At 42.4% G+C, this 15,095-nt stretch overlaps 1 protein-coding gene across 2 annotated transcripts; it reads right to left on the bottom strand.

The window, feature by feature from the left end:
- Positions 1-2,282: 2,282 nt before the first annotated feature.
- ZNF19 (zinc finger protein 19) lies at positions 2,283-11,583 on the bottom strand. 2 transcript variants are annotated; one of them, XM_088830841.1, is made up of 5 exons: positions 11,539-11,583; positions 9,433-9,496; positions 6,433-6,559; positions 5,779-5,892; positions 2,283-4,663 (listed from the first exon to the last, which is right to left on the bottom strand). In XM_088830841.1, exons 2-5 carry the CDS (start codon positions 9,463-9,465, stop codon positions 3,579-3,581), a joined length of 1,359 nt encoding a protein of 452 aa, XP_088686967.1. In that variant the 5' UTR covers positions 9,466-9,496; positions 11,539-11,583; the 3' UTR covers positions 2,283-3,578. The 2 variants fall into 2 exon arrangements, with proteins under 2 accessions (XP_088686967.1, XP_088686969.1); XM_088830843.1 differs by lacking the exon at positions 9,433-9,496 and having other exon boundaries at positions 11,539-11,577.
- Between the last annotated feature and the right edge of the window lie 3,512 nt (positions 11,584-15,095).

Below are 15,095 nucleotides of genomic sequence, written 5' to 3' on the forward strand. Positions count from 1 at the left end.
GTCATCTGCATATCTGAGGTTATTGATATTTCTCCCAGCAATCTTGATTCCAGCTTGTGCTTCTTCCAGCCCAGCGTTCCTCATGATGTACTCTGCATATAAGTTAAATAAGCAAGGTGACGATATACAGCCTTGACGTACTCCTTTTCCTATTTGGAACCAGTCTGTTGTTCCATGTACAGTTCTGACTGTTGTTTCTTGACCTGCATACAGGTTTCTCAAGAGGCAGGTCAGGTGGTCTGGGATTCCCATCTCTTTCAGAATTTTCCACAGTTTATTGTGATCCACACAGTCAAAAGCATACCATTAGGGAAATACAAATCAGAACGTGACAGTACTGCACGTCTATTAGAACTGCTAAACTTCAAAACATGACAGGATCTATTGCTGGAGGGGGAAGAACAGGAACTCTACTTCTCTGCTGGTGGAGTACAGGTACAATCATTTTGGAAGACTGTTTGGAAGTTTTTCCTTTAACTAAACAATTCTTACCATGGATATAAAAATCAGACCTCTAGTATTTAGACAACTGTTTTGGAAAACCTGTGTTCAAACAAAACTGCCATGAATTACATACACCAGCTCTATTCATAATGGCTAAAAGCTTAAAGATACTAGGATGTTCTTCTGTAGATGAATGCATAAGCATATTGGGGCACTGACACGTGAAGGGCAAGAGCATATGCACCCCAAATATGCCTGTTTAAGAATTATTTTAGGCTGATTAACTTTTTAAACTGTGAACACATATCTATAAATCCATCAGAAGTTACCTTTTTATGAGGTCATTACAGAGGGGGCCTCAGCCAAGAGTGAAGAAGAGTATAGGGAAAATCATTTTTCCCATCCTACAAAGGCAATGGAATAGTTTAGCTGTTGAAAGAAATGAACCACAAACCCAAACAGAGACAAAGATGACTCTACATATATATTGCTAAGTGTTAAAATATAAAATAACATAATGCAGGAGACAACAAACAAGAAAATAACTTATTTGGGGTCTTAAGAATTGCTATTCAGAAGACAGACTGAAGTAACCCTGAAAGTGTTCTTGGTGAAAGGTTCTCGTTTTATCCCAGAAAAATTCAGAGATGATACAGAGAAATCAAGAAAGAAAAGCAAGTATTTATTTAAGTTAAAGTACCCTCTCAGTGGGAAGAGCAGACAGGCTCAGGTGAATAGCTGCCCTGAGTTTTTTTGTCAAGCCAGGTACGTGGAACATAATATTCACTGGGGAGAGAGGAGTTTGGGGGTCATGTTCTCTGATTTTTATCATAGCACCATCTTCCTGGAGGGAAGAAAGACTTTTGTCCTTATTTAATATTGATCAGAAATGTCATGGCATCGGTGCAGGATGGACACTTATTTGCAAGGCTTATTTTATTGTAACAAAAGCCTAATGAGCAAAAGGTTACATTCAGACACCAGATATTCCTGCGTTTCCCCACATTTCTTTGTTCTGCCTCCAGGACACTTATCTCCAAATGTATGGTTTCCAGTATGGAGGTTCCAAGGATCCCCCTCTCCTCTGCACAAGATGCATGGCTTCCTGCCGTCTGGCCCATGCTCCCCTTTCTCTGCTCATATCTAGCTTTTTTTGCTGTTTAGCTGCTTGGTCATGTTCACCTCTTTGCGACCCCATGGACTGTATATAGCCCCACCAGGCTCTTCTGTCCATGGAATTTCACAGGCAAGAATAGTGGAGTAGGTTGCCATATCTAGCTACCTTCCTGTTTTAACAAAAAGATTCTGGAGGGAGAGAGACAGGGACTTTTAAAAACAAAAGGCAATGAGGCTGATAAAAGTTGCCTGGCGACAGTCATGACTGACTCTGTTGGAAGTCTGGAAACGTTTGTCCTTAAAGAATCACCAGTTGTTTCAGGGTAGAGGTAAAAAAAAAAGTTGGTAAGATTTTCATGAATTACGTTAGTATAAGAAGCCAATAAATAAATAGGCTGTCATGAGTTTCTGGCAGATGTGCTTGAAGACTTCAACAGGTGAAAGACACAAACAAAATAAGCCTTAAAATATGGAAAATACAAACAGACCAACTGACCATCCTCTGGCCCTTTCTCCCTGCTAGTTCTCCTCTCCCTGTTCTGGGACGTCAAGAAATCAGGAAGAGTTGTCTGGCAGCTCCCCTTAGACCTGACTGCACCTAGTGTCTTCACCTCCCCTAAGCATGCCCCACCCATCAGACACCATGCCAGAGGGAGCCTCAACAATCAATGATCCTGATGTGTCAGGACTTTTTTGATTACAAGGGACTAGACACACTCAAGTGAAATAAATATTATATTATAGATGATAGAAAGTAATCTTTACAAGAGACAAGTTGAAGAGTGGATTCAGAGGTGTCAGATCCAAGGGCTCACATGGTATGTGACCTAGCCCCTCTGTCAGTCCTGCTGAGTGCCTTACGATGACTCCACTCAGGCAGTCTCTCACTACATCCAGCACCTCCTGGATGACACAAGCTCAAAGTCCATTCTACAGGGAATGGTTTCTCCTTCACTAGGGTTCGGTGAAAACTCATGACTTGGAATGCCTTTGGTCTGACTTGGATAACATTCTCGCCCTTGCACCAATCATAGCAATCAGAGGACAGAAAATGGAACTGGCTAGACGTGCATCATACACCCATCTTCCAATGTGGGGTCAGCCCTCTGATACTGTCTGGACTGGAAGCACGTGAGATGTAGCTCCCTAAGGAAAGCTGAGATGCTGTACTTGGACATGTGGACAGATTCTGGCTCAGAGAAAGCAGCAGATCCCACTGCACAGCACAGAATCTGAAGCACAAGGTAAAAAGGGAGTTACTTAGAGTCGGTGGCTATAGCTACCTGTCGAATGCTCTTGCTATCCAGCCACAGTAAGTTCTTCCATTTGCTAAAGAGCAAGGATGATGATGGTGATAAACTCCAGGCTCCAGCCTTGAACATCAGGTTCTTGCATCTCAAGAGACTGGCTCAGAACAGGTCTCATGCCCCTGCAAGGCCCATAGACCTGTCTTGTTCCTGCTAGGTGGGAGCTCAGGATTCAAGCCTACCCCTGGCCACGTTAATCAACCACTACCCCAAACCGCTCATTTTTCCAGCCTCTTCTCCCTGTGCAACTAAGAACAGACACCAAATGCTAAGGGTGGTAAGGAAATCCTCGCTCAATGAAGTACTAGGAGTTTCAAGGATGATTCAGTATCATAGAATTCATAACTGGCAGGCTTTCCAAAGTCCACATGGGTGCACCTGGTTCTCCAAACACCAAGAAGCCATCCATTAGGAGGCCGCATTGTTCACATATCTTTGACTCTTAACAAGTATGAATGTCAAGTTTGCAACTGGAAGGTGAAAGGATTGCAGGAACACAGTCTGCTGTCTGGTTGCTGTGGCCAGGGCCATGCTCAACGTTAGGAGGGTTATTAACTCGGTCTGGGATTCTAACTGGACTATCCTTGGTCATCTACTGACAAATGAACCAACAACTATAGCTTGAGGGAAAAAAATCTGCAGCTAAGCTGGGCCTGTGTCATACATTCTACCCGAGTGGAAGATGGAAGGCAAAGGAAATATAGTGTACTGTTACCAGTCAAAGGGGGTAAAAAATTCTGGGAGCCCAAAACAACCAACATCCAGCACAGGCCTCTCTCCAGGGTGGACACAATCTAGCTGGGAAGATGTCCTAAAGGTTTTTTCATACTTGACACATTCACAGGGTTTCTTTCTAGTATGGACTCTTTGATGATGAAGCAGATTTCTTTTGCCAGTGAAGACTTTTCCACACTCATCACAGGAGGTCTCCTGAATATGGATTCTTAGATGCCTTTTCAACTGAGCCTGAGTACTAAACACTTTTCCACAACATATGCAGTCAAAAGGTTTCACCTCACTATGGACTCGCTGGTGCCGAGTTAATTTTGTATGGAAATTGAAGGCTTGCCCACATATTTTACAAGAGTAAGGCTTTTCCCCTGTGTGAATACGCTGATGCTGACTAAGATGAGAAGTCCTTCCAAAGCTTTTGCCACACTCATTACACTCATATGGTTTCTCTCCAGTGTGGATTTTCTGATGTCGCAGAAGTGGTGAATTACCAACAAAAGCTTTTCCACACTCATTACACTCATAAGGTTTCTCTCCAGTGTGAACTCTCTGGTGTATAACAAACTCAGAACTACTGGTGAAACCATTTCCACACTCCCTACAGAGATAGGGTCTGTCCCCACTGTGGATTCTCTGATGCCTGATCAGATTTGCATTATCATTAAAGGCTCTCCCACACTCTTCACACTGATAGGGTTTCTCACCAGTGTGGATTCTCTGATGTCGAGTTAATGAAGAATTGCCATTAAAGGCTTTTCCACACTCATTACACTCAAAGGGTTTCTCCCCAGTGTGGATTCTCTGATGTCTAACATAGTAAGAAAAATAGCTGAAGCATTTCCCACACTCCTCACATCTGAAGGGCTTCCTATCATAGTGGATTCTTAGAACGTTTCCTCTAATATTTTTCACTGTGGGGATTTCCTGGTGTTGCTCCAGTTCACATGTTTCTAGGAAGGTGCTTTTGTTAACATTCTTCTGTGGCCCATGTGACATCATCATGTCTCCTTCTTCATAAATTCCCCATGTTGGTGTTAACTCACTGTCCATGTGGGTCTTGGCATCTGACATAACAAATAGAAAACAAAAATGCCACCTGAGAATTATAGCAAAAACAAAAGAACATTGAAAATTATGTGGTTACCCCTTATCTGCAGTCCCTCTTTCCACAGTTTCAGTTTCCTTGTCAACCACAATTCAAAAACATTAAACGCAAAGTTCCAGAAATAAATAATCCTTAAGTTTTAAATTGAATTGTGCACTGTTCTGAATAGCATAATGAAACCTAGCACCAACCCACTCCAACCAGATATAACTCATCCCTCTATATATGCTACCTGCCTATTCATAAGTAGCTGATTCAGTTATCAGATAGACCTTTGCAGGATTTCAGTACCTGTGTTCAAGTAACCCTTATTTTACTTCATAATGGCTCCAACATGCAAGAGGAGTGACACTGGCAACCTGGATATTCTCTTACTGTGTCGAATTTATCACAGGAATGCATATATAAAAAAAAACATGATAGATACATAGTTGATTCTCTGTACCCAAGAAAGCAGACCCCACAGTTACAAAGGTCCTGGAGTCAATCCCCTGTGGATACCCAGGGATAATTACATAGGGTTTGAAACTACCTGCAGTTTCAGGCATCCATTGGGGATCTGAAAACATATACCCCATATGTGACTCTCCCTGGTGGCTCAGTCAGTAACAAATTTGTCTGTAATGCAGGAGACCTGGGTTCAGTCCTCGGGTTGGGAAGATCCCCTGGAGAAGGAAATGGCTACCTACTCCAGTACTCTTGCCTGGAGAATTCCACGGACAGAGCCTTGGTGGACTACAGTCCATGGGGTTACAAAGAGTTGGACATAACTGAGTGACTAATACTGTCACAACAGAGATTTTAGAGATTACTGAACTCCCAACATCAGCCTGCTTTTCAGACAAGGCTAATAAAATGAAAGTGTCAAATATTCACAGGTAGAGAACAGTTGACAAGGAAATGGATTTGAGAATTATGAGATGAATTAATCAGAAATATGTGGAAAAGAGTTATGGTTGGTGGAAATGGTTTCATATTTGCCTATTTTGAGAAATCTTCTATTTAAATCCTTCCCAGCATGGTTCATTTAAAACATACTGCTCTGTAAAGCTCTATAGTCAATGCCTCACTTACTTTTGTAGATGTCTCCAGTCCCCTGTGCAGGAGGATTATCCTGTGTCTCCAGGCCCGCAAGCAAATCTCCTCTCTCTAGAAGTAAGACTAACGCAGGTTTGGGAACTGGGTATCCTGAAAAGGGTAGAAAATGGCACCTGTCAGTCCTATGTCTGCTGCATCAAAAGAACAAAAAGCTCTCAGTGAGACTAGAACAGATCCACAGAAAAGGGCTCAGGACTGGGGAAAGCCAAGATTTTTGCTCAAGTGGAAATGGACATTTGTGATTGCTTCCTAAAACTAGACCCACAAGTAAGTCAGTGATCCTGAGGGACATATGCAAACAAAGGGAAGGAGTCATACCCTTCCCTAGACTATAGGGAGATAAAAGTAAGCCGAAAACTTATCTAACAACAGACACTACTTACCCTGCAGATTCCCTGGGAGGATGGAGCATACTCATACCAGGCAACAACAATCCCCCACGTTGGGACCAAACTGACCCAAGACTTGTCCCTACCCAATAACCTCTCAAGTGGGTCATTTGATCTCAGTCCCAGGACCATGGAGGATATAACTTCCTGCTTTCCACACCACACCCCTGGATGATAAGGAGGAAAAAAGGAAGGAAACAGGAAAGCACAGATCTGAGCACCAGGAGAAAAGTGGCCTTACCCAGGGACATCAAGTTCCCATAGATCTCCAGCATCACGCTTCTGTACAGGGCCCTCTGTGCAGGAGAAAGGCCAGCCCATTCTGTCCGGGTGAAGTAAACAGCCACATCCTCAAAGGTCACCACCTCCTAAAACAAGAGGTTCCTGCTGTGCCAGAGCCAATTCTCTGCTCACAGTGTGAGGCAGAGGGGACAGGGACAGTAAGCGAAGTGTTAAATGACTATTGCTACAACAACAAATCCGGAACTTCTCTCACTAAAAGTCAGAGCTTCCATTTGGACACAAAACTTAGTCTCGTGAAACGCAACATCATGTTCTGAAAGTCTCCCATGAATTAAAATCCCTAAAGCAAAATCTCTTTGATTTTATAAAACTTTCAATCTCTTATTGTTGCACCTACAAGTAAACAGCTTTAATCTCTTCAGACACCCACTCAGAAGTGACATTGCAGGACCGACCTGTTCCCCCTTCATTGCCCCAAGTGCCCAATCAAACCATATGTTCCCCATGCTACCCCAGACCTCAAGTTCACATGACAGGAACAGAGTCATGGTTTGCACCGATGACTGGCCTCATCCGACCCTCATCTCCTGCTTGAAGAAGGGGTTGTGCAGCCTCTGCTCAAGAATGTCCAGCAGAAAGAACTCAGTGCTGCATGGGACAGTGTATTCTGTTTCCTGATGGGTTTTCCTGGGAGAATATGCTTCTGGAATCAAATTGCTGCTGGGTAGTTCTTTTAACCGCTTTTCTTTATACACCTCCAAAACAATCTGTAAATGTTTTTGTCAACTAAGTATCATGCTTTTTCAATAGCCCCCCTTTCCCATCCCTGATGGCCCCACTCTACCATGCCAGAAAGCTCAGGATCTGGCTTAGAATTTTTATTTATTCCCCAGGCTTTGGTATCAAACTTGATCACCTAAATATGCAGGGAATGTCCTCCCACCTTTCAATACCTCAACTGACTCTGCAGACCTCGTCAGCACTTTTACCACCTAACACCAAATGCATCCACCATATCTGCCTCCTGCCAAACTGGCTCTATCTTCAATTCATGTAACTAACCAGCACAGTGAGTGAAAGTGTTATTTCTCAACACAGAAATAGTACGAATTTCATCCCAGTCTCCTAAGTTAGAAATCTGAGATTCATCCTGGACTAAATTGCCCTACTCACTGCTCATTTCCAATAAGCAGTCAGTAATCAAATCCTGCCAATTTTATTTTCTAAATATTTCTGGAATCTGATTCCTCTTCACTATCATACAATCAGTTCACTAGTACCTGCTGCTGCTGCTGTTGCGTCAGTTGTGTCCGACCCTGTGCGATCCCATAGACGGCAGCCCACCAGGCTCCACCGTCCCTGGGATTCTCCAGGCAAGAACACTGGAGTGGGTTGCCATTTCCTTCTCCAATGCATGAAAGTGAAAAGTGAAAGTGAAGTCACTCAGTTGTGTCCGACTCTTAGTGACCCCATAGACGGCAGCCTACCAGGCTCCTCCATCCATGGAATTTTCCAGGCAAGAGTACTGGAGTGGGGTGCCATTGCCTTTTCTGAGTACCTGCTGGGGATACTTAACTCCAATTCTAGGCCTGTCCTGCATTGAATCCATCCTCAGCCAGCTATATAATCATGGACCTATAACGACAAACTGACTCAGTCAACTGAATGACTTCCTTGAATGAGTCATCATGAACTACAACAATGGTTCTCAAGGTGTGGTACCCCACCACACTAGCAGGATCACCTAGGAACTTGCCATAAAGGCAAATTCACAGGCCCCATCCGAGACCAATCTGTGCTTTTATAAGCCCTCCAGGTGATTCTTATGCACACTAAAGTCCAAGAACCCTGGACTACAGGATAAAATCCGAGCTCAGGAAACCAAGCTCTATCAGGTAACAAAGGATGAGGGGAAAGCCCAAGACTGTACAGAGAAACTGGCTGGAAAGCTCTGCAAACAAAACCTAAAAAAAGGAATGACAAACCCTCAAAGAGGTCAATATAAAAGATGGGACAAATGGAAGAGAGAGTAACCAGAAAGAGTCAGACTCTGAAAATGGTATCAAGGGAGAACAGAGTCAACAACTACTCAGCAACCTAGAAACGGAGTGGTCAGGATTGTGACATGGTGATACCAGTAACTGACAACTTATGTAAGATCAGAAGATGGAAGCAACAGGGTAGACAATGTCAAGCAGAGGGACAAGCTAGATATCAGAAATCCAGGACGGGGACTTGGGTTATGGTTCATAGATGCTGAGTTACTAGATAAATAAATCCCAGGAAGAAGGAAATAGTTAAGGAACACCCAGAAATTCATCAGTCTCAAACAGTGAAATCAACTCAAGAAGTCAATTTCCTTATCCCATAAATGCTAACGTATTTAATGTTCACGTCACAGATGAAGTTAAGGTGCAAAAAGGTTAAGTGACTGGCTCAAGGCCACAATGTCACAGAGGCTTTACAGGATCCCTAACTTCAGGTGTTTTGTCCTAGTGCAGATTTTTCCTGTCATAGCCCCCTGCCTTGATTAGCCAAGTCAACTTCTGAATAAATGGTACAAGCTCCCTTCTGCTTGTCTTCTTCCTGCTATCGCTTTGCCCCTACTTCCCAAGAACCTTGTGATCTCCCTGATCTTGATTACTCCCACTGTGTAATGGACACCTATAAAGCCAATCTGAGTCCCTCATTCTCACAGGGCCCTCTGCAGGAGGAACCACTAAACCTGGGAACCCACTAGCTCAACAGAGATCCTCAGAGTACAGGAGACTATCCTTTTGCATCCCTGGACACTCTATGCAGCCACTGCTTGCTGGACTTCTGGCTGCTCATTCCCGCGTCATCAGCTTTCCCCCAGCATCCAGTCCTACTAAAGAGAATTAACAAGGGTCTTCCAACTGCTTTGGCTCTAAGACTTCTTGCCAGAATCATCTCTTTCATCCCCCTCTTTCTTCACATCAGATCTCTCCAAGGCTGACCTGAGGGAATCACAGCTCACCTGGTGCCAGACTTTCAGGGGCATGACAGCCATTATTGGGCTCTCTCTCAACGAAGGGCAAGGGCTGAGGGAAGAAGCAAAGAGAAACAAGAGTGAGCCGATCCAGACAAAGGCTCTTTTTTAAGACAAATCTGCCAATAACAGCAACAACCATTTACTAAACGCCACTGAGTAGATGGTATATGAATATTTCCCCACAATATGCCATAAGGTTTGAATTCTTAGGAAATTAAGATTTTGAAAGGTAAGTAACTTGACCTTGGGTATCAGAGCCTGTACTCACCAACATCATGCAACGCTGTCTGTCCTAAGACATGAGAACAGGGGAACACGAATACACAAAGAGCAAACAAGCAAGACATGAGAAAACTCAAAGCAAACCCTATAAGAAGGAACCTAGACCTTTATTCTTAAAAATAAAATTTTACTGAGAAACATAAATGGTTAAAAAAAAGAAATATGTTTTTGGATGATAAATACATATCCACTCATTCAATCACCTCAATAATTCTTTAAACCTTTTCTTTTTCCCAAATAAGAAAACAGTCTAAGTTTCTCTATGAAGGTCATTCAGCCAGTGGATGGATGAACTTGGATCCCAAACCAGATGGGCCTGATTTCCAGAGGCCAAGCTTTTAATAACTACATCAAATTGCTTCCAACAGTAATCCCAACAGGATTTTTTCTTTTAGAACTCAATAAAGGGATTCTAAGGCTAAAAAAACAGATAAAGGTAACCCCCCCAAATCAGAAAAATCATCTTAGAGTAAGGTTCCCTTTTCTTGATCTTGGGGCAAACATCTTTTTTTGTTCACCATCCTCTTCTAGGACCCAGTGATAACCAGAAACCAATTAGCAAAAGACCATGAAAAGACCACTTCAACAGGAAAAAATGTCTGGGTCATTAATTCTACCATCCCCTACAGACACTTTGTATTCTTGTTACGCAGTCATATCCTACCAAAAAGCCAGGATCTTCCCAAATGAAATTCACTGCATGCGGCCATTTCCTGCTAGCCTCATCTTTGTGCCACTCTTTTCTTTTAATTTAGCCACACTGATCTTCTTTCAGCTTCTGCTAATTCAGGACCTTTGTACCTGCTGTTTCCTCTGCATGAACCACTCTTCTCCAATGTTCAGAACCTTTGTAACTGATAGACTGTGTGCAATACTTTTCAGAAGTCGGCCCTCTGTTCATATAGGTAACAGCCAGCTCACAACAGCCTGTCTCTACATACCAGGTCAGGGTCCCAGGTTACACACTCCACTAGCACTGTATTCTCTTTCCTGTATACCACCTTTCTCAGTTTAAGACACTGTGTTTTCTTTATCCAACATTTATCACAAACTTATTTCATTCCAGGTCAAGTGTGAGACACAGGACAAACAGTTGAGAAAGAAGGGTGTGATCCCTTCCTTCATGGGGCTTAAACTAAGAGAAACACAAATATGAATCAAAGATCCTCAGAATTAGCTTTAAGACCACAATAGTGACTAGTGACAGGGATACTTTATCCTAGATGCGGAGGCTTAAGAATAGGAATTACTCAGGTTGAAAGGAAAATCTTTCCAAAGTTAACAGCATGTGCAAAAACATGTTCTCGAAGTGAAAGTCCCAAGAATCAAGTGGAATGTTCTTAAGACGAAGGTGAAGAAGTTGTAAGAGATCAAATCCTGCTAGGCCTTGTGCATGTCAAGAATGATTGCCCTGGATTAACAGAGGACTTTTAATTAAACTGAAAGATCCCTGGGAGAGTGGCCCACGGCCCTCTCATTCGCAGCTGCATTTTGCAAACCTAGAACAGCAACTAGCATTTAGCGGCTCAGTTAGTAGTTGCTAGCCCAGGGAGCAGGGGAGGTTGTGGCTGTGTGAGGTCAAACAGCGTCTCCTCTTCATCCACAGCCTTACACAAGGCGGCCGCTAAGGACTGGGGCGAAGGCACCGAGAGCCGGGGAGACCAGCCGGCGGACGCGTTAGCTCCCCGGACCAGGTGGCGCCGCCCGACTCCCTCCACCTGGACATGACGGACTAAGCGGACAGCCTTCTCCAGGGTGAAAGATGTGCTCCCAGCAGGCTCGCTGAGGCGACAAGACCCAGAAACTCACCTCAAGAAAAGTTCAATGTGCGGTGTGACCGGAAGTGCGATAGCACGTCGGCCGTGGCACCCAAGTATCGCGAGGTTCCTCTCTAGGAAGTCAGAGTGCCCGTCTCTGTGGTCCCTGGCTTTCCTCCCCAGGCGCGCGATTTTAAGCGGCGACATCAAATACGAAAAGCTTATCGTTAGGCTAATCTCTAGCTGAAATTTAGAATTTCCATCAATTTTGTGTTGGCGAGGACCACAACAGTATCAGTAGTGCCTTGTGACTTTGTCAGCAATCCCATGTTTTCATATCACATTACAATTGCAGTTATAGGGGAACTTCCATTTCATGCACGATCATTTTTGCCTTAGCCGACCAAAAAGTACAGTTAAACTGTTTTGTTGCAGTGTGTATATTGATATGATTTCACGTGATTATGTCCTTGTTGCTGAAAACATAATGGTCATAGACAGAATGCCTTCCCTCTACGGTTGGCAACAAGGCAGGTATGTCCGCTCTTCCCACTATTATTCAACATCGCTCTGGAGTCCTAGCAAGTGCAGAAAGGCCAGAAAAGGAAATAAAAGGCATAGAGATTAGAAATAAAACTGTTAAGATTTTCAGCGGACGTTATTATCTACATAAAAAAAATCCAAAGAAAGCTACAAAACTGCTAGAATTAACAAGTGAGTTTAGCAAGATCACAGGGTTAAAGGTGCAAAAAGATAAACTGTTGGAAACTGAAATGTGCAGCGATAAAATTTCCTGTAATACAGCTTCAATAAAAATTTTAGAATAGTACCATTTACAACAGCAAGAAAACATGAAATAGGTATAAATCTAACAAAATATGTGTAATATACACACGATGAAAATTATAAAATAATGACAGAAGAGATGAAAGAATACCTAATAAATTGAGAGAGATACTCTGTTCACTGATTGAAAAAGCCAATACTAAGATTTCAATTATCCCCAAACTGCTCTATATATTTAAAGCAATCCAATCAAAATCCCAACAAGACCCTTTATAAAAATCAATAAGCTGATTCAATTCAATTGTATGTCAGTCATTTGATAGAGCTGAAAAAAGCAGTGGAGAAAGGAGGGGTTTCTTAGTAAATTATGCTGAAACATTTGGGTATCACAATAGGAAAAGAAAATAAGATTCTTACTTCACACCATACTAAAATAAATTCTAACAAGGGTGTCCACTTTCACCACTATTATTCAACATAGTTCTGGAAGTCCTAGCTACAGCAATCAGAGAAGAAAAAGAAATAAAAGGAATCCAGATGGGAAAAGAAGTAGTAAAGCTCTCACTGATTGCAGATGACATGATATTGTACATAGAAAACCCTAAAGATTGTATCAGAAAATTACTAGAGCTAATCAGTGAATTTAGCAAAGTTGCAACATACAAAATCAATACACAGAAATCACTTGCATTTCTATATCTAACAATGAAAAATCAGAAAGAGAAATTAAGGAATCAGTCTCATTTACCATTGCAATAAAAATAATTAAATACCTAGGAATAAACTTACCTAAAAAGACGAACTATACACAAAAAATTATAAGATACTAATGAAAGAAATCAAAGATGACATAAACAGATGGAGACATATTCCGTGTTCCTGGGTAGGAAGAATCAATATTGTGAAAATGACTATACTACCAAATGCAATCTACAGATTGAGTGTGATCCCTATCAAATTACCAATGGCATTTTTTCACAGAACTAGAACAAAAATTTCACAATTCATATGGAAACACAAAAGACCCCAAACAGCCAAAGCAGTTTTGAGAAAGAAGAATGGAGCTGGAGGAATCAACCTTCCTGATCTCAGATTATACTACAAAGCTAGTCATCAAGAAACTACGGTACTGGCACAAAAACAGAAATATAGACCAATAGAACAAGAGAGGAAGCCCAGAAATAAACCCATGCACCTATGGGTACCTTATTTTTGACAAAGGAGGCAAGAATATACAATGGGGCAAAGACAGCCTCTTCAATAAATGGTGCTGGGAAAACTGGACAGCTACATGTAAAAGAATGAAATTAGAACACTTCCTAACACCATACACAAAGATAAACTCAAAATGGATTAAAGACCTAAATGTAAGACCAGAAACTATGAAACTCTTAGAGGAACACTAATAGGCAGAACACTCAATGACATAAATCAAAGCAAGATCCTCTATGACCCTAGAGTTAACGGAAATAAAAGCAAAAGTAAACAAGTGGGACCTGATCAAACTTAAAAGCTTTAGAACAGCAAAGGAAGCTATAAGCAAGGTGAAAAGACAACCCTCGGAATGGGAGAAAATAATAGCAAATGAAATAACTGACAAAGTATTAATTTCCAAAATATACAAGCAGTTCATACAGCACAATGCCAGAAAAACAAACAACCCAATCAAAAAGCGGGAAAAAGACCTAAAAAGACATTTCTCCAAAGAAGACATACAGATGGCTAACAAACACATGAAAAGATGCTCAACATCACTCATTATTAGAGAAATGCAGCAAAACCACAATGAGATATCACCTCACACCGGTCAGAATGGCCATCATCAAATAGTCTACAAACAATAAATACTGGAGAGGGTGTGGAGAAAGCTACACTCCAGCACTCCCGGCACATGGACATGTGCATTCAAAGGCATCTCAGATGACCTCCCTGTACATGCTTGTACCCACTTGCTGCCTACTGTGCCATAATACCCAGTGGGACTGATAACCTCTTTGTGGTCTGGGTTGTTTTCTATGACTGCCTCTCCTGCCCTTCTGCAAGCCAAGGAGAGAAGCCTCAGGAGAAATGAAACCTGATAACACCTTGATTTTGAACTTCCAGACTGCAGAACTGTGAGAAGATAAATTTCTGTCAGGTAAGCCTCACAGTCTGTGGTGTTTTGTCATGGCAGCACATGCAAACTACTTTAGACATATGAAGTTAAGACATACTGGTAGTGTCAGAGGCTTCTGGTTGCCTACAAGAACATTCATTCATCCATCTTGTTTAGTAACAGAAAACTGAATTAGGGATTGGCACCTTGCCTCTCAGCCAAGGACATTTCTTGCCACCCTTGTAAGTCTGGGGTCTCCCAGGACCAAGGTCTACACAATGAAATGGAAGTATTTTCAGTACTCATAGAATATTCCCTTGAAAGGAAGGTGACATGATCTTCTTCCTTCCCTCCATCCCACATCCTGGAATGGCTAGAGCACCAGTTGTTGCTTCAGACCATGAGGATATGGCCATATCTGATGGATGGCAGTGTGGTGAACCTGAAGGAACCAGGATTCCTGCTGATGGTGTGCAGCTGCCTATCTCCATATCTCTTTTTTAAAAAGGAAAAAATCAACCCCAGTCTTATTTTAAGCTCTATTATTTTGGATATATGCATGTGAACCTAACCAAGTCTGAGCCAAAGACAGTAAATCAGTTGGACAGGGCCTCCAGCAGTGGCACCGAGGTCACATATCGTGGATAATCTGCTAGATGCTCAAGTTCCAGGAAGATGGAACTACTCCAGTGCCTCAGAAATGAAAGGCACCTCGGGGGTCCAGCTGT

This window comes from Moschus berezovskii, chromosome 22 (assembly GCF_049115385.1).
Source record: "Moschus berezovskii isolate FMDL1 chromosome 22, NW_MosBer_1.0, whole genome shotgun sequence".
NCBI lineage: Eukaryota > Metazoa > Chordata > Mammalia > Artiodactyla > Moschidae > Moschus > Moschus berezovskii.

Coding starts and splice junctions, on each gene's coding strand:
- ZNF19 (XM_088830841.1), bottom strand. CDS start 9,465: ATGGCTGTCATGCCCCTGAAAGTCTGGCACCAG. Junction 6,560..9,432: donor CCCTGAAAGTCTGGCACCAG/GTGAGCTGTGAT, acceptor CTCTTGTTTTAG/GAGGTGGTGACCTTTGAGGA. Junction 5,893..6,432: donor TGGGAACTTGATGTCCCTGG/GTAAGGCCACTT, acceptor TACCCTTTTCAG/GATACCCAGTTCCCAAACCT.